The sequence below is a fragment of the Salvelinus namaycush genome, chromosome 8, assembly GCF_016432855.1.
Source record: "Salvelinus namaycush isolate Seneca chromosome 8, SaNama_1.0, whole genome shotgun sequence".
NCBI classification, from domain to species: Eukaryota; Metazoa; Chordata; class Actinopteri; order Salmoniformes; family Salmonidae; genus Salvelinus; species Salvelinus namaycush.
The window spans coordinates 54,983,199-55,002,583 of NC_052314.1; the positions used below are offsets into that span (position 1 = coordinate 54,983,199).

Here is a 19,385-nt window from a genome sequence, read left to right on the forward strand (position 1 = left end):
CGCTGCATTCTGCTGTTATGTAACGATTGGCTCAGCCTTCGTCAGTAGTGATCCAAACCCACCCCCAAACCGTTCTCATCGGATCTACACGAATTACGTAGGTCACCTATTTTGGTTTAAAAACGTCGAATTTCGCCGAAAGGTGACTAGTTTGCATCCCTGACAAAGACCAGGGAGGTTTTCCAATGTCTTGCAAAGAAGGGCATCTATTGGTAGATAGGTAAAAAAATAAATAAGCAGACAATGAATATCCGTTTGAGCATGGTGAAGTTATGAAATACACTTTGGATGGTGTATCCATACAACCGGTCACTACAAAGATACAGGCGTCCTTCCTAACTCATTTGCCGTAGAAGGAAGGAAACCACTCAGGGATTTCAGCATGAGGCCAATGGTTACTTTAAAACAGTTATATAGTTTAATGGATGTGATAGGAGGAAACTGAGGATGGATCAACAACATTTTAGTTACTCCACAATACTAACCTAATTGACAGAGTGAAAAGAAAGAAGCCTGTACCGAATAAAAAATATTCCAAAACATGGATCCTGTTTTCAACAAAGCACTAAAGTAATACTGCAAAAAATGTGGCAAAGCAATTACATTTTTGTCCTGAACACAAATTGTTATGTTTGGGGAACACCCAATACAACACAAGTAAGTAAGTACTACTCTCCATATTTTAATGTTATGGGTATGCTTGTAATCATTAAGGACTGGCGAGCTTTTCAGGATAAAAAAGAAACGGAATGGAGCTAAGCAAAGGCAAAATCCTAGAGGAAAACCTGGTTCAGTCTGCTTTCCACCAGACACTGGGAGATTAATTCACCTTTCAGCAGGACAATAAGCTAAAACACAAGGCCAGATCTACACTTAAATTGCTTACCAAGAAGACAGTGAATATTCCTGAGTGGGCGAGTTACAGTTTTGACTTAAATTTACTTGAAAATCTATGGCAAGGCCTTAAAATGGTTGTCCAGCAATGATCAACAACCAATTTGACAGAGCTTGAAGAATTTTGAAAAGAATAATGGACAAATGTTGCACAATCCAGGTATGGAAAGCTCTTAGAGACTTACCCAGAAAGACACACAGCTGTAATCGCTGCCAAAGGTGATTCTACAAAGTATTGACTCAGGGGTGTGAATACTTATGTAAATGACACATATCTGTATTTCATTTTAAATAAATGTGCAATAAAATTCTAAAAACACATTTTCACTTTGTCATTATGGGTTATTGTGTGTAGATGGGTGAGAGAAAACAAATATTTAATACATTTTGAATTCAGGCTGTAACACAACAAAATGTGGATTAAGTCAAGAGGTATGAATACTTTCTGAAAGCATTGAAGCCTAGCCAGAATCCGACTGGACGTCATTCCTTGGAAAAATCCAGGAGTATCCATAAAAAAAAACTAATGCCAACAGTTTTATCTGAGTGCACAAATCAGTATGCCTACCTACCAAAGTCCAGCACTACTACCGCCCTTGTTAAAGCCACACACTCCTGGCTGACAGCTACAGACTCCAAAAAAACAACAATGGTGAGGGTGTTACTTGCTGATATGTCCAAAGCCTTTGACTGAGTAGATCACGCAAAGCTCATGCAACATCTGTCTGACATTGAACTGTGTCCAAGGTTACTGGCCTGGCTCCACAGCTACACCACAGGAAGAATGCAGAGTGTGATGGCAAATGGCACTTTTAGCCCTTGGTCAGAGGTCACCTCTGGTGTGCCACAGGGGGGTGTGGTTGCAAGATATCTGTTTCTCCTTCACATGTCCACCTGAAAAGTTGTCTTCAGTGACACACTGGACGATGTAGGGCTGTCCCGAGCCATACCATTAACCAGCATCAAAGAGGACATTTCCATGGGCTTGGAGGCAAAGCAGCTGGAAGACTGGGCCACATTCAACAACATGCTCCTGAATGGGAAAAAGTCTGTGGAAATTCTGATATATTATTCTAGAGAACCCACAACCCGCACCACTAATCCTAGAAGGACAGGAAGTACCAGTGGTAACAACAACTAAGTATATTGGTTTTCATCTAGACTCTAACCTCAGTGGTGACAGACATACTACACTGGTCAGACCTTGTCTGGAATACGGTGGAGTGCTGTTAGTTGGATGCAGTAAAAAGCAGCAGGCCCAACTAGACAGGGTGCAGAGGGCCTTGAGGATCATCTCCAGAGGTGGAGCAGTCCAACCACAGCTCCCCTCACTGCAGAGCAGGCTGCAGTGCACCTGGTGAAGGACATGCACACTCTTGACCATCCACTGAATGATCTGCTCCTTCCAAAAAGAGGTAACTGCACCACCAGGCTCCTGAGAAACAGCCACCAACTGTCCTATATAACTGCCCGTACGAACCGCCTGCGAAACGCCACTCTACCCACTGCTATCAGACTGTATAATAACTATAGCTCTTAAATGGTTCTCCCTAAAATAATATATTTTTTAAATCACATTTTAATATTTCAATATCCATCATGAAAAATGTCCTGTAATGTTTAACATTTTTCAATATTCTATGTATGTCACGTATTACGTGTTATGTATTTTAAATTAGTGTTTTGCAATGATTAGTAATGTCAATTCTGCATTTCTTCAGTTTCATCTGTGAGCAAGAATAAATCAACTCAAACTCTTCATTACGTTCTCTCTCTAGTCGGAATGCTGCTATGCCACGATCAGGACAGTGCGGAGTCGGCGAGAGATATTGCTCGGAAAACGTAACCTCATTCCAGGAATGGAATATAGCGGTGTACTCCTAAGTATCCCAACTGACAAATCGAGAAGATTGAAATACTGCTAGTTGTTAATGAATGTTCGTTTTTAGTCAGCATGCTAGGCTAGGCAATCCTATAGCAGCCCATTGGATTCCATGAAAAGGCGATGCCTAGCGTTGGGTTGAGTAGCTACAGGAAGTGTTGTCGAATCCAATATGCTACTCCAGTCAATATAGACACCGTTATATGGGATGATAATAAATAACATCGTCGCTGCAAGTTAGCTAGCTAGTGTTGGCTGTAGCGGAGTTGCCTTGGCGTCTCTCTCCCTCCGTCTGCTCGCACCATTCTGTATTTCCTGTTCTTCCGCAGCTGCAACAATAAAGTACCATCTTCTCCCTCGCATAGCTGTGTTCAGGTTTAAAACGTAGGTTTTAAAAAAAACACATGTATTTCAAATATCCGGATATCAGACAAAAATGAATGTTACTATTCGAATAGTAAAAGTATTTCAAACTACCATCCCTACTTTCTGCATATGTTATTATATACCTATTTACCTGTTCAATTGTCATTTTAATTCATGATGGACATTGATTATTTTAGAACTTTTATGCCTTAGGAGTTTAGTACAACTGCCACGCTGGTGTATAGTATCATAACCCAGTACTCTTTGCCTGGTCAAGTCAGTGTGCACCCTCCGCAAAATACTGCTGACATTTCTTTTTTGAAATAATTATGATAAACTTGAGCTTAAAAATTAAGTTTGGTAATTAATTTAACATCTGAAAAAAACAGGGCAAATATGAGGGACGTCTCTGAGGCATGGGTCTTTTCAAACTCCGAAACAATTTTCAATTCAGCATTTAGCAGTAATGCATGACACAGCATAAAGTAGGCGTTGCAGCCAGTTCCACTGAAATGCATCTAGGGAGGTATCGACTGGGTGGTAATGTTTTAAACATTATCATGTGTGTCAAATGCGTCAGTTTATTGTAGGCTATTTCCAAGATAACTGGGCTGCTATTGTCCGTAGACGTTCACTTTCGTTTTCGGCCTTGCGTCATCAGTAACTATTCGAAACTGTATTTATATTTGTTTGTAGGCGTGTTTTGTTTTATGCCCTCTATAAATACAGTTTCATTTAAGAATCATTTTCGTTTCCTGCTTTGTTGATGATGATGATGAGACTTTCTGTATGTCATATGGTTGGTTGCGGTCATATAAACCCATCATTGAGTCGGACACATCGGCAGGTGCCTCTCCTTCAAGTGTTAGAATCTGTATGGACTAATTTCATTAAGAATATAACACAACAATGATTTCATGGGGAGAGGATAGTCGTAATGGCTTTGGTTTAGTGAAGCCGAATGGTTTAGATACGACCAAAACGGATATTAGTTGCGTTAATTTGATACACCTTAAATCTCAAATTCAGGGTCTGTCCGCAGGTAACAGTGTGGTCGCGTTTATCAGAAATAATGGGAGACTAGTGTCTGTCGCACGGATTCAAGAGGACCAAGATGGGAGAAGAATCACAGGGAAACTGAGTAGGTCTAATCTCCTTTCCAATCAATTTTCATAATATATTTTCTTGAGTTGCCCAATCATATGTTTTATGTGCTTTAGAGAGTGTGACATGTAAGGAGACGATTCGGGCTCTGAGTTGTGGAGATTCTCATGCTGTTTTACTGTCTGAAGAGGGCCGGGTTCTTTGCTTGGACAAGGCCAATATTCTCAGGTGGGATCCATTCCATAATGATACAGTTATATTTAGTTTAACCTAAGACATTGTCACCCTCTCATTCAAGTAGCTAAAGTATAAAAACAATTTGTCATTTAATTCAAATGGGCCAACTAATCTTATTCATCTTTCTTCTTTTCCCCCCAGACCATTGGATAACCTATGTAACCGACAGGTAACTCAGGTTGCATGTGGAGACCAGCATTCAATTTCACTAACACAGGGTAAATGACCATTAACACACCACTAATCGCTGTTTCACAATGCAACTTAACCAAAACAGTCTAACCTTTCAAAACTGTAATCCTGTACAATGTTCTCACTGTATGGTTGCTTACTTCTGATTTCTGTTCAGATGGTCAGGTGTTCACATGGGGTCAGAACACCAGCGGTCAGCTGGGTTTGGGGTGGGGCGAGCCCAGCGCCATGTCCCCCAAGCCCCTGAAGTCTCTATCAGGGATCCCCCTGGTTCAGATCACTGCAGGGGGAGACCACAGCTTCGCTCTGTCCCTTTCTGGAGCTGTGTTCGGCTGGGGCAAGAACACCGCCGGGCAGCTGGGACTAGGGGACACAACAAGTACAGTATACATTACACAATAGCATATGTGTTGACTCTTGTTAAATATATTTAAATAATCAAGGTCCAGACCGAAGACCATGAACAGTACATTATTTGAAACAGGTGTGTTAGTGTTGGGTTTAAACAAAAGTCATCCCACTCAGTTGCTCTCTCAGGCTGTAGCTGGAGACCCCTGATTTATCTAATATGAACCACATTTTTTGGTGGTTGAAATTATGTGAAAAAAATAAAGACAAGTCATAAATGGGCCTTTATCTGTCTAAAAACTATTTTAACCAGGATGAGAGAGCACAATGTGTCGTGTGTTTGAGGGTTATGTGTTGTAAATAAATAATTATAAAAAATAATATATAATAATAACAATAAAATGAACCCATTTTTCTGTAGACAGACATGCCCCAGCTCCTGTTGATTGCCTGAATCTGAAGAAGACTGTTTGGATTTCATGTGGAGGAGAACATACTGCCGTTCTGACAAAGGTTGTATATCTGTCTGACATAATTACACTTTTCCCTATCATTTGAACTAAATGTTGTTTGGACCATACAATATGTCTACATTTTATGTGCGTTTATTTATATTGGTGTCTCAATGTTCGCTGCAGCCAATGACTGGAACGAACTGCAACAAACACTCAAACTGGACAGTTTTATCTCTTCATTCAAATACTCAATCATGGGAACTCTTACTGACAGTTGTGGCTGCTTTGCGTGATGTATTGTTGTCTCTACCTTCTTGCCCTTTGTGCTGTTGTCTGTGCCCAATAATATTTGTACCATGTTTTGTGCTGCTACCATGCTGTTGTTGTGTTGCTACCATGCTGTTGTTGTGTTGCTACCATGCTGTGTTGTTATGTGTCGCTGCCATGCTATGTTGTTGTCTTAGGTCTCTCTTTATGTAGTGTTGTGTTCTCTCTTGTCGTGATGTGTTTTGTCCTATATTTTTATTTAATTAATTTATATTTTTAATCCCAGACCCTGTCCCCGCAGGAGGCCTTTTGGTAGGCCGTCATTGTCAATAAGAATTTGTTCTTAACTGACTTGACTAGTTAAATAATGTTGAAATAAAAAACAAACATAGCAATTGAAATGTTTTAGTTGTTAGTTCCCTGGAAATTTGCATTGAAACGTCCTCATTAACGTAGAGGAAAACACTATGATAACTGTCTGGGTTGATTTTGTTCTAGGGAGGTGTGGTGTTCACATTTGGCTCAGGCCACTATGGACAGCTTGGACACAACTCTCTCCGAGATGAACTACGACCTCGAGTGGTGGGGCAACTCTGGGGGTCAAAGGTGACCCAGATAGCCTGTGGAAGGTAGGTTACACTTATTAGACATGATCTGGAATTGACAAAATGTGACACAACCAAAATTGATGTAGGACTGTTTTGGTTATTTTCATCTTAGCATAAGACCTTTTTAGAATTCATTGTTGATTTGAGAAATGTTTTCTCTGTCCGTTTGCCACATTAGACACCACACATTAGCATTTGTGGGGCCCTCAAATAAGATCTACTCATTTGGGCACGGAGAGCAAGGGCAGCTGGGAAATGGAGTAAAGATTGATCAGTCTGTGCCCCTTCCAGTACAACTGCCAGGTAAAACATTCATTTATGGTATAACTTTAGCCAGAGTACACACATTTTCAGAACAGATCAAACTTGAATAAATGTCAACACAACAAAATGCTTATTTCAATACTCAACTAAAATAACACGAGGTAAAACATGAAATAACATTAACTTGATAATCAACTATTTTTGTCAACATTTCAGACCAGATTGATGACCAGAAAATTGAACACATTTTTGCTGGAGGAAACCATTCCTTTGCATTGTGCACTCTTGGTCAGGTATGGACACAATTCGGATTTGAAACAATGAGTTAGCAAAACAGGACATAGTTTGTCCTTTGTACTTAACATTGCTGTGATACGTTGCATCACATTGTCATCTTCCCAGGAGTCTGAAGAAAGGTCTAACAATCTCAGGTCAAGTGTGGGCAAAGTGACACAAGCTATAGATGAAAAGATCATTTACAAATGGATCTCGGAATGTGATTCAAAGTCTTGGAAAAAAGGACAGAAGTAAGTATGATATAAGTAACTATAATTTACCGTTGTTATTTCCTTATTTTGTTTATGTACGGTCACATAATGAACTGAAAGATTACTCAAACTTGTAATTGCAGGGAAATCACAAAAATGTTTTCTTCTGCATCATGTTTAAATGGGAGCTTTCTTGATAAAAGGTAACAGTATTTAATATTGGTTCAAATACATGATTGTCTTATGTTTGAAATATTACATTATCAAAGAATACTGATTTAAATATGGCATAAATATTGACAATTATTTCTTGCTTTTATTAGTTGTGACAAACATTACCAAACCTCACCAAAACAGTCTGGCCTGGATTTTTCACTCGTCCGAGGCGCATTCCGGAAGCTGGCGAAAAAGGGCAAAGTTTTGACTGAGGTATTTTGTGAATATATTTATAAATTGATATGTAATCAATCCTATTCTGACATGTATCTTGAACGAGGGACGATTCACACACCTCTTTCATTGCACTAGGTAGAAGCTGTTGTCCAGCACACACTGCTTCCCTCTCTGTATGAGGAGCCCATTGGAGTGGAGAGCTTGAGGGTCTACCTGGTTCTCCCCGAGCTCCTCAGGGTCCTTCACAAACAGCACAGAAGGACAGATCTCACCGAAGCCGTTGCTGCTGCTATCCTCAGACTGCACCCCGACAAGCTGCAGGTCCTCGGTAATGTTGCCGTCCATTTCAAATGTTTAAAGTGTGTCACCCCAAATTCAACTACTCAACAACAACGTAGTCGTAAATCTGTTTGTGCTGTAGACAACTTATTTTGTCCATCAAGCGTGGTAGTGCTGGGCTAAAACAAAACGTGTGCACATTGGGGGTGCCCCTGGAATGATTGTGAAGTAGAACAAATTCTATACCCCCACAAAATGGTTTGAGAAAGTAATCTGTGTGTTATCATGTCCTGTAGGTGACTGCTGGTCCTCATTGAAGCCATCTGTCATGACCAAGCACATTGGGGTGTGGAAGAAGGCCCTGTCGGGGATTCTGAGGAGTGGACATATTCTACGCACTCGTGACCCTGGGATCAAACACCTGCTCCAGGTCCTCGGCCATCTCCACAGAGTCAGTGTCCATGCTTCTCTGCTCGTACTGTCAATCCATTTATAATGCTGTTTTCCCATTTTGACCAGTCAACTTCGAGGACCAATCTGGTGCCATGGTGGCAGTTATTTCAATGCAACCTATTTAGAATCGATGAGACTGTAACTGAGATTTGATGAAATATTATTTTGCTGACAAACATGTAAAATATTTAGCTAATACTTGCAAATAATTGTTTATTTATTATCAATGTATTTTACTTTTCTATATTATTTCAAAGGCAAACCAGAAATCTGTAGAGACCCAGACAGTTCCAGACAGTACCTTTTGTATGGAGGAGGTTCACTTCAATCCCATATTTCTAGAGGAGGATGTAAAGCTTTGGCGTTTATGGTCAAAGCAGGTAAGAAAAGTTATTTTGTCACAGTCACCGATTGCTAACCATACTAGTGGTTGTCAGTCTTGAGTTGTTTTGATGTTCGTTGTTTGGGTCTTAGAAAGTGTCCTGGCTGCATCTCAATAGAGGCTTTAGATTTCCTCTACCTGAAATGGTCTGGAAAGAGAGAGTGAAGGAAACATTTTGTTTTCCTACTGGAGAATCTTTCTCACCTCCTAAAGTTCCTTCTTATCAGTGCAGATTAACATAATTAGACAAAGAAGCTCCTTAATTGAGATGCATTGTATGTTTTCTTTTGCATCACTTTCAGGATGTGGATCAGACACCTGCCATCTTTTGTCGTTACCCATTCTTGATGAATCTGCAGAGCAAGATAAACGTTTTTAACATCAACGCCGCACTCACACAGGTAATGAATATTGCTTCTCAATATATAGTATTATAATATACTATAAATCAGGGTGGCTAAACCCCCTACTAGAGACCAACTGACTGTGTATGCAGGTTTTTGCACTTGCCCTGCTCTAACACACCTGATTCTACTAATCAGCTGCTCACCAGGATCTTGATTAGCAGAATCAGGTGTGTTAGAACAGGCCTGGAGCAAAAGCCTGTAATTCAAGTAGCTCTAGAACATTCACCATCACTACTGAAGAAACCAGACATATTTCTTGACCTTTTTGATGGAAGAAACTGGTTGAAATAATACCTGTCTTGTATACTAGAAAAGCACTAACTGAAGACTTAATATTGTACTGTATGCATTGCAGAGGACTGGCATGGGGCCTTTTGACATGTTCCTCATGGCGGCGCCTGCTCCGTTCTTTGAGCTGAGGCTGAATAGAGCATCACTCATCGAAGACACTTTCCATCAACTGAGAGTGGCATGTCCCAGTACCTTCAAGAGGTCCCTTGTGGTAAGTCCATATTTTTTAATATGATGAGACAATGTTTTCAACAGAGAAGGGCTATGCCAAAATGTACTGCTTACCTCTCTCAGGTGTATTTCGACGAGGATGCGAAGCTGACAGATGTCTACAAAAGGGACTTCTTCCTCCATTTGTTTGATAAGCTGTTGGTCCCCGAGTCTGGGATGTTCATGTACAACGACACCGAGACGCTGGCCTGGTTCCCTGCAATGGTGAGGCACGTTTAGGGAAATCACACATGGATTATGAGGTTTTCCGCACCTCAACACATTATAGAAATAAAATATTGATAATTATTGTACTTTCAAATAGCTTCAAATGTGCCGGTAGTGAAACACTGTAATGATATGTTTCTAGAGATTAACTACTATAGTATTATTACTGTATTACTAGCCTACTACTGTATTCTAGAAACCACAATACCTTCCCTTTACTGTATATTAATCATTTTACCCAGATTAACAACAGCATGTCCGATACTTTCACTCATGGCTTATTTCTTGTCTCTTGTCCAACACATCCTCACTAACAGCCTAGAGTGGAGGAGAAGCGTTATTTCCTGTTTGGGGTTCTGTGTGGGATGGCCCTGTATAACAACAACATGGTGCACCTCCCCTTCCCCATGGCCTTCTTCAAGAAGCTGGTGAACATCAAGCCCTCTTTAGAGGACCTGAGAGAGTTTAGCCCCATTGAAGCAGGGTAAGTTCAGACCATAATATATTGTTATCCCTTAGTCATTAATGTATTACAGTACAGGCAGGTGTATTTGTTATAAGGACACCAAGGTCCGATTAAGAAATTGCATCTCAATGCATTTTATTGCATCTCAGGGGCAGGGCACTTGCTCTGTGTGGATAAGCAATTATTCATTATTTGGATAAATCGTTTTTCATTTATGAAAGCATCATGATTTATTGATTGCCGATTTATAATTGTCACATCTATTGTCACATACTATTTTCAATGCTTTTGAAGGAGTTTGCAGTACATATTGGATTACCCTGATGATGATGTTGAAAACATGGACATGACTTTCTCAGTATGTATTGCATTCAAACAGTTTGATCGATGAACAAATAAAATGTAACATAATACAGATGTAGGATTTTAATTTGAACACTCTTTTGTTGCTGACAATTTTCCCACACAGCAAGAAATGCAAACTTGTCGTGTATTCAAGGTTTTAAAAGGCTTCTAAAGTTAGTAATTTACACTTTAAAATGACAGACTTGATTTGCCCTTACGAAAAATCTATCAACCCCTACAAAAAATGTCCATTAATTATAATACACATAATTCACATTTCCAGTTGCTGCAGGATTATTTTCCTGCTGTATCAAATTGGCTCAAATTAAGATCCTACATTGAAGTGAAGTGGTATGAATTACTGAACATTAGATCAGTTATATTATTTTAGTGTGTATGTCTCTCGCAGATCACTCCCATCTATTTGTCCATACCCTCAGTCTGCAGTGTTATCATTGTTCATTTACCTCACTATTTTCATTACTCACTATTATAGGTGATGTGGGGTGATGTAGCGGTGGAACTTGATCCCAAAGAAACTGGAAAACTTGTCACAAGTGCTAATAAGTAAGATTATAGCAATATTTACAACTGACAAAATACAAGGTTTACAGTATGACACATATTTCCATTGCTACAGCTACCAGGATTGGGGTCAATTCCATTTTGGCAATATCATCTCACGTTGAAATGTAATTGTATGAATGGAGAAATCATAATGGAAAGTAAATGATGCTTCTCATTCCTTGAATTGATTCCACCTATACTAGCTACAACTCAATGGATATCTGACTCTGTCTGTCATTCTTTTGACAGGAAGGAGTTTGTTGACACCTATGTGAACTACATCTTCAACCAGTCAGTAGAGGTGGTGTTTGAAGAATTCAGGAAAGGCTTCTTCAAGGTGTGTGACAAGGACGTGGTGGAGTTCTTCCAGCCAGAGGAACTGAGGGGAGTGATGGTGGGGAAGGAGAATTTCGACTGGGAGACGCTGAAACAGGTCAGAACCATGTTTTGTTACGACATGACTGAAGCTCAATCCCAAATCTACCCCTAGCCAATTGTCTACATCTGAGAGCATTAAACAAGTAAAACATATAATATATGCAGAAATGTCACGTAGCCTATCAGAGGGCAAGATGGAGCCTAAAAAACAAGTGTCCAGGGGTTGATTTGGGATTCATGGTGAACATGTTCTGAAACCTAGCTAAAATGTTGTTTTGATACATTGATTTGACAAGTAGTTTGAATGTTGTTAAGTGTCTATTGCTTCACCATATTAATTGAGGGCATTTCCCCCCAAACTAGAACACTGTGTATGAAGGAGAGTACCATGCTGGGCATCCCAACATCGTCACATTCTGGGAGGTGTTTGAGGAACTGACAGAGGATCAAAAGAAAGCATTCCTGTGTATGTATGGAACATTTTCATTGTAACAGATGAACCAATAACGTAGGCTACTGAGAATAAAGTTCTGTTCTGTCATTCACTGCCCTCTCCCTTTTACCACCTTTGCCCCTTCAGTGTTCCTGACTGGCTGTGATCGTGTGCCCATCCTGGGTATGAACCAGATCAGGATGCGGGTCCAACCCCTTCTCAACTCCTCCCAACAGCATTTCCCAGAGGCGCTGACCTGTCACTCTCTGTTGCAGCTGCCCATCTACCCCTCCAAAGAGATACTACAGAGCAGGCTTATAGAGGCTGTTGGCCACAACAGAGGCTTCTGGAATGAATAATGGGTATATAATGTTGCTGCTGTATATACTCCTCTCCTGTGTTCATATTTTCATTGTTCCATAGTTGGGTTTAAGATTTGGATTGTTTTAATGTAGGGTTGTATTTCAAATCCTAACTTGAGATCTGTGCGGTACTATGACATTATCATATTGCATTCCACAAATTTTATTAAAACATTTATAAATCAAAAAGTACAGCATGGTTTGTGCCTGCACATTAAACAACACATGAACAAAAATGATAACAACCAAGATACAAGGAAATCCAAAAGTATTTGAAATAATCTAATTGTTAAAAGGAAGCATATCAGGTTTTCAGTTGAACACAAGAACTATTCATTTTCAAGACCCACCAAATGGTTCATTACAGAAATCAATGAAAACATAATATCCCTGCAGTTGGGTGGCACACAATAAGGTACAGATCATTTGGCACACATCCTTCTCAACCATGTTCCTCAATTCACAATATAGGGCAGGATTTAACTCAAGGCGCTCTATAGCGCAGCGCACTATAAGATACTTTTAAAGGTCATTTACACTTGAGCAGACATACCAGCGTTACCATGAATGTGATCTCAGTGAACATCGGAGAAAATGCCTTTAAAAGGCGTATTTTGGGTTGTATAGTGCCTTGACATAGAAATAAAACCTCCAGGCTCATGATTTGAGCATTACTGACCTCAACTTATATTTAGAGTACTACTCAAGTTCATAGCTCTTCTAAATTAGTAATTTTCCTTCTTGAACTTGATTCCATTTCCAAAAAGACATACATACTGTTCAAATGACGCATTCTTAATTCCCTTTGAATAGAGACGCTCATGTGAACAAAGTCGTATCGGGTTTTAAGACACTATATAAAGGTCATGTTAAAGGTACAGTCACCCGTGATTCAATTACAAACATTACTCTTTGATTTTTAAAAGATCAGTGCAAAATAGATCACTTCCAGATCAGTGGAGGCTGCTGAGGGGAGGACGGCTCATAATAATGGGTGGAACGGAGTGTTTGATGTATTTCATACCATTCCACTGATTCCGCTCCACTAATTACCACAAGCCCATCCTCCCCAATTAAGGTGCCACCGACCTGTGTTCCAGATAAATACAGTAAGTATATTTTTGATCAGTGCTCATCATAAGAGATCTTTATGTAACAGCGCCCTCTGGTGTTTGTGGTCAGATTTAACAATGGCGTTCAGGAACGAGTTGTTGGTGAACTCCACGGTACATGGCCAGGGGGTGCATGGGTCCAGCTCCAGGATGGTCACATTGTTGGGCGCGGCAGTGCTCAGGAGGCTACAAGTACACAGTTCATGTACAAGGTTAACTGTGGGCTGTGGGCCGCGGGCCAGTAGCAGCCCAGGTTGAAACCGTTGATCCACACCTGGCCCTAGTGATTAAAACAAAACAAAGGAAAAGCATTTTTAAAAAGTCTAGAAATAACGTACGTGTTCAGGATTCAGTAGTTTCAGGGACCATGAATAAGTTGTATGTTGCACTAGGGTATATGAAACTAACGTGTTTTAGTAAACCACACTTATGTGATGAGTAACCTTGCCTGAGATCTGAAGAGGTGTATCTAAGGTTAATGCCTAGGCTTTAGCTCAGAGGGCTAACACACCAGTCTTGTCATCGCACAGAAGTCACAGGTCAGTTATACTGACCAAAACTATAAACACAACATGCAACAATTCCAACGATTTTACTGGGATACAGTTCATATAAGGAAATCAGTTAATTTAATTTAATTCATTAGGCCCTAATCTATGGATTTCACATGACTGGGAATAAAGATACCTTAAAACAAACTGTGGGCGTGGATTAGAAAACCAGTCAGTATCTATTTGCCTCATGGGGTACTCTGTTCACAACTTTGGCATCAGCAAACCTCTCACCCACACGACGCCAAACATGTGATCTGCAGTTGTAAGGCAGGTTGGACAAACTGCCAAATTCTCTAAAATGACGTTGGAGGCGGCTTATGGTAGAAATATGAACTTTCAATTTTCTGGCAACAGCTTTGGTGGACATTCCTGCAGTCAGCATGCCAATTGCAACCTCCATCAACATTTTAGACATCTGTGGCATTGTGTTGTGTGACAAAACTGCAAATATTTGTGTCCCCAGCACATGGTGAATGCACCTGTGTAATGATCATGCTGTTTAATCACCTTCTTGATATGCCACATCTGTCCGTTGGATGGATTATCTTGGAAAGAAGAAATGCTAACTAACAGGGATGTAAACAAATTTTAGAGAAATAAGCTTTTTGTGCATAGGGAACATTTCTGGGATCTTTTATTTCAGCTCACGCTACATGGGACCAACACTTTGCATGGTGCGTTTCAGTGGAGGCTGCTGAGGGGAAGACAGCTCATAATAATGGCTGGAACAGAGCGAATGGAATGGCATCCAACTTATGGAAACCATGTGTTTGTTGTATTTGATACCATTCCACTAATTCCGCTCCAGCCATTAACATGAGCCCGTCCTCCCCAATTAAGGATCCACCAACCTCCTGTGTTGCGTTTATATTTTTGTTCAGTAATAGATGAGCTGGTTAAGAAGCTAAGATTTTTCTACAGAAACAGACCGTTCCTTTCTCTAAGCAGTAGGAAGCAGATTATTCAGTCAACCTTTTGATTGGTTCTTGATTATGGTGATATTAGTTATCAGCTGCTGCTACTCTTAAACCTTTGGATGCCATCTCCCATAGTGCCCTTCGTTTTGTTACAGATGACAGTTTTGATACTCATCACTGCATCCTGTATCAAAAGGTTAATGTATATCTATATATTCGTTTGTGTATAAAGTATATATTTATGTTGTATATACAGGGCACATTTGTAAAAGATGCCTAGGTTTCTATATGTCTTCCCTGTTAAAATAAAGGTACAAAAATCAAATAAAAATCAAATAAAAGTTTGGGTTGGCATTGGGCCTAGTGCAGATTCACCAACCCTTGCAATTGTTTTGGTGTTTTACCATGGTACAATAAATCAAAATCTAATGAACAAAGATACAGAGTCAGACTCTGGAAGTTGGACAGATAAGAGTTGTGTAACAATGGCACTGCATAGAGCTACAATATGCATTACATATTTTACCAATCCGATTTGGTTTTTACCAGAGTAGATGGGAATGAAATAGAATCGACTGAGTTGTTCGACTGAGTCATGAATCGCCACATCTCTATGACGTTTATGTCTGCAACTGACCGTGGCACTTTTATGTCCTTCCCAGTTTATGCACTTTATAGACCACTAGAGGGTACCGCGACCAAAGAAATCTCCACCGACAGTATTGCTGCCTTCATCCGATCTTTTTAGACATAAAATACCAACAGGTTCATCAACAGCATGTAAAAAATGGTTCGGTAATATGTCGATGTACACATTTCCGACTTTCACAATTTGCTTTGCAAAACAAGCTTTATTGGGTAATAGATTCTTAGCAACACGCATTCACAAAGACATGGTTGCGCAACTCTGTGTGACCAAACAAGCAAACTAATAATAACAAAGGATATGTTTTGACATTTTAATACATTTTATCCACAAATTGTATCAATAGGATAATATTTAAGGTCAGGGATTTTTTACATTTATTCTGATGTAGCCTACGTCAGGGGTTTTCAAACCTCTCCTTGGGGACCACCAGCCATTCCATGTATTTTAACTAAGCATGAATTCAAAAATATACCAGATCATAATGAAATATGAAATTGTTGCCAACACTCAGTAGCCCTCTAAGCACAGGATGCTCTCGATGGTGGAGCTGTAAAAACTTTTGAGGATCTGAGGACCCATGCCAAATCTTTTCAGTCTCCTAAGGGGGAATAGGTTTTGTCGTGCACTTTTCACTTTTCTGCCTTGGTGTGCTTGGAGCATGTTAGTTTGTTGGTGATGTGGACACCAAGGAACTTGAAGCTCTCAACCTGCTCCACTACAGCCCCGTCGATGAGCATGGGGGCGTGCTCAGTCCTCCTTTTCCTGTAGTCCAACTATCATCTCCTTTGTCTTTGATCACGTTGAGGGAGAGGTTGTTGCACAACACGGTCAGGTCTCTGACCTCCTCCCTATAGGCTGTTTCATCGTTGTCGGTGATCAGGCCTACCACTGTTGTGTCATCAGCAATCTTAATGATGGTGATGGAGTTGTGCCTGGCCGTGCAGTCATGAGTGAACTGGGAGTACAGTAGGGGGCTGAGCACGCACCTCTGAGGGGCCCCCGTGTTGAGGATCAGCGTGGTGGATGTGTTGTTACCTACCCTTACCACCTGGGGGCGGCCCATCAGGATGTCCAGGATCCAATTGCAGAGGGAGGTGTTTAGTCCCAGGGTCCTTAGCTTAGTGATGAGCTTTGAAGGCACTATGGTGTTGAATGCTGAGCTGTAGTCAATGAATAGCATTCTCACATATGTGTTCCTTTTGTCCAGGTGGGAAAGGGCAGTGTAGAGTGCAATAGAGATTGCATCATCTGTGGATCTGTTGGTGTGGTATGCATATTGGAGTGAGTCTAGGGTTTCTGGAAAACCAGCCTTTCAAAGCATTTCATGGCTACCGACGTGAGTGCTACGGGTTGGTAGTCATTTAGGCAGGTTACCTTAGTGTTCTTGGGCACAGGGACTATGTGGTCTGCTTGAAACATGTTGGTATTACAGACTCCAATAGGGAGAGGTTGAAAATGTCAGTGAAGACACTTTCCAGTTGGTCAGCGCATGCTCGGAGTACACATCTTGGTAATCCGTCTGGCCCAGTGGCCTTGTGAATGTTTACCTGTTTAAAGGTCTTACTCACATCGGCTGCGGAGACCGTGATCACACAGTCATCCGGAACAGCTGATCCTCTCATGCATGTTTCAGTGCTACTTGCCTCGATGCGAGCATAGAAGTTATTTAGCTCGTCTGGTAGGCTCTTGTCACTGGGCAGCTCTCAGCTGTGCTTCCCTTTGTAGTCTGTAATAGCCTGCAAGCTCTGCCACATCCGACGAGCGTCGGAGCCGGTGTGTAGTACGATTCGATCTTTGTCCCGTATTGACGGTTTGCCTGTTTGATGGTTCGTCGGCGGGCATAGCGGGATTTCTTATAAGCTACCGGGTTAGAGTCCCGCTCCTTGAAAGAGGCAGCTCTACCCTTTAGCTCAGTGTGAATGTTGCCTGTAATCCATGGCTTCTGGTTGGGGTATGTACGTACAGTCACTGTGGGAACGACGTCCTTGATGCACTTATTGATAAAGCCAGTGACTGATGTGGTGTACTCCTCAATGCCATTGGAAGAATCCCGGAACATGTCAGTCTGTGCTAGCAAAACAGTTCTGTAGTTTAGCATCTGCTTCATCTGACCACTTATTTATAGACCGAGTCACTGGTGCTTCCTGCTTTAATTTTAGCTTGTAAGCAGGAATCAGGAGGATAGAGTTATGGTCAGATTTGCCAAAAGGAGGGCGAGGTAGAGCTTTGTACGCGTCTCTGTGTGGAGTAAAGGTGGTCTAGAATAAAAAATGTCCCTCTGGTTGCACATTTGACATGCTGATAGAAATTTGGTAAAACTGATTTAAGTTTCCCTGCATTAAAGTCCCCGACTACTAGGAGTGACGCCTCTGGATGAGCGTTTTCCTGTTTGCTTATGGCGGGAAACAGCTCATTGAGTGCGGTTTTACTGCCAACCTCGCATTGTGATGGTATGTAGACAGCTATGAAAAATACAGATGAAAATTCTCTAGGTAGATAGTGTGGTCTACAGCTTATGAGATACTCTACTTCAGGCGAGCAAAACTTTGAGACTTCCTCGAATTTCGTGCACCAGCTGTTGTTTAAATAAATGCATAGGCCCCCGCCCCGTGTCTTACCAGGGGCTGCTGTTCTTTCTTGCCGATAGTGTATAACCCGCTAGCTGTATGTTCTTAATGTTGTCGTTCAACCACGACTCGATGAAACATAAGATATTACAGTTTTTAATGTCCCGTTGGTAGGATATTTAAGAATATTTTGAAGATAAACACACAACGCAGAGTTTGAGAGGACTAAAAACTAGAGTACTAATGGTCAATAGCGAATTGTAAATAGGAGTTGGGTGTCAGTTCAACATCTGTTCAGAATCTGTGGAATGTCACTCCTGAACTCAGAGCGACGTGTGCTACGTGGGTCACGTTTCCATTGGTCTGTACATTGAGTCTGGAGTGGGATACTTGTTATCTGGCCACTGGCCAAGTTGTCCCGCAAGGACTTCTGATTAGTCAACCCCAGGCTAGGGTAGGGGGTTATAAATGGCATCAAGTTCCTTTGTTCGGTGGGGAAAATCTGAGGACAGGGGAGACTGAACATCTGAACATCTACCTCCCAGCATAACATCTTGATTTGTCCTCTCTGAATAAACCAATTTTTCTCCCCCTGATTTGCTTTGGAGTTTGTGTTATTGAAGAATAGCATAAATTGCTAAAACTTGGTGCCGAAACCCGGATGAATTGGTCTGAACTACAACAAGAAAAAATATCAACTGTGTGTTGATCCAGAGGAAAGAGAGAAGGCTGTGCGCAACCCACTTTGGGGAGTCAATTCTTAATCTCCTAATTGATGGCAGAATTGCTGGGTTAGTCTAGACCAATATCATTTTAAAAGAACCAAATCAGGTTAAAATAGTGTATGCAATGAGTGATATGTATCTGTGATGTATAAGTGTTCAAGTCCTTTGTGATATTACAGAGTTTAGTCCTGTGTTACTCTATTAAAAAGTTTGAGGCTTCTGTTTTTTTGTGAAACTTTCTTGTTGTATAGAAGTGAGTTGTTAGCTGAGAAGCATTTCTTGGGGGGTGAAAGCTTTTTGAGTGAACATAAGTTATGGGTAGCCAGGCCCTACAGAAACAATTTGTGTTCTAGAAGAGTTTTGGGTCCTCAAAAGGCGATATACATGTATATATATCACTTTTGCCGTTAATGTAATGTTATTGTTAAGTGAGAAAACCACTCTGGAAAAAAGCTCTTGTGAACATGAAACTCACTGTCTATAATCATTTCAAAGTAGAGCAGGAGAAAAAGTCAGACGGGTGAAAAAGTCAGACGTGACCCCCACCTGTGGCCTCTCTGTT

At 40.8% G+C, this 19,385-nt stretch overlaps 1 protein-coding gene across 2 annotated transcripts; it reads left to right on the forward strand.

Annotated features, from left to right (window-relative positions):
• Nucleotides 1-3,658: 3,658 nt before the first annotated feature.
• Nucleotides 3,659-12,482, forward strand: LOC120052854 (probable E3 ubiquitin-protein ligase HERC3). 2 transcript variants are annotated; one of them, XM_039000037.1, is made up of 24 exons: nt 3,659-3,989; nt 4,185-4,283; nt 4,363-4,474; nt 4,625-4,701; nt 4,833-5,054; nt 5,445-5,536; nt 6,244-6,374; nt 6,532-6,656; nt 6,834-6,910; nt 7,020-7,144; nt 7,249-7,308; nt 7,429-7,534; nt 7,634-7,826; nt 8,074-8,228; nt 8,488-8,610; nt 8,915-9,013; nt 9,375-9,521; nt 9,605-9,745; nt 10,066-10,232; nt 10,509-10,572; nt 11,056-11,126; nt 11,376-11,559; nt 11,868-11,970; nt 12,085-12,482. In XM_039000037.1, the coding sequence occupies exons 1-24, from the start codon at nt 3,932-3,934 to the stop codon at nt 12,294-12,296; spliced, it is 2,943 nt and encodes a 980-aa protein (XP_038855965.1). In that variant the 5' UTR covers nt 3,659-3,931; the 3' UTR covers nt 12,297-12,482. The 2 variants fall into 2 exon arrangements, with proteins under 2 accessions (XP_038855965.1, XP_038855964.1); XM_039000036.1 differs by having other exon boundaries at nt 3,897-4,283.
• The last annotated feature ends 6,903 nt before the right edge of the window (nt 12,483-19,385 follow it).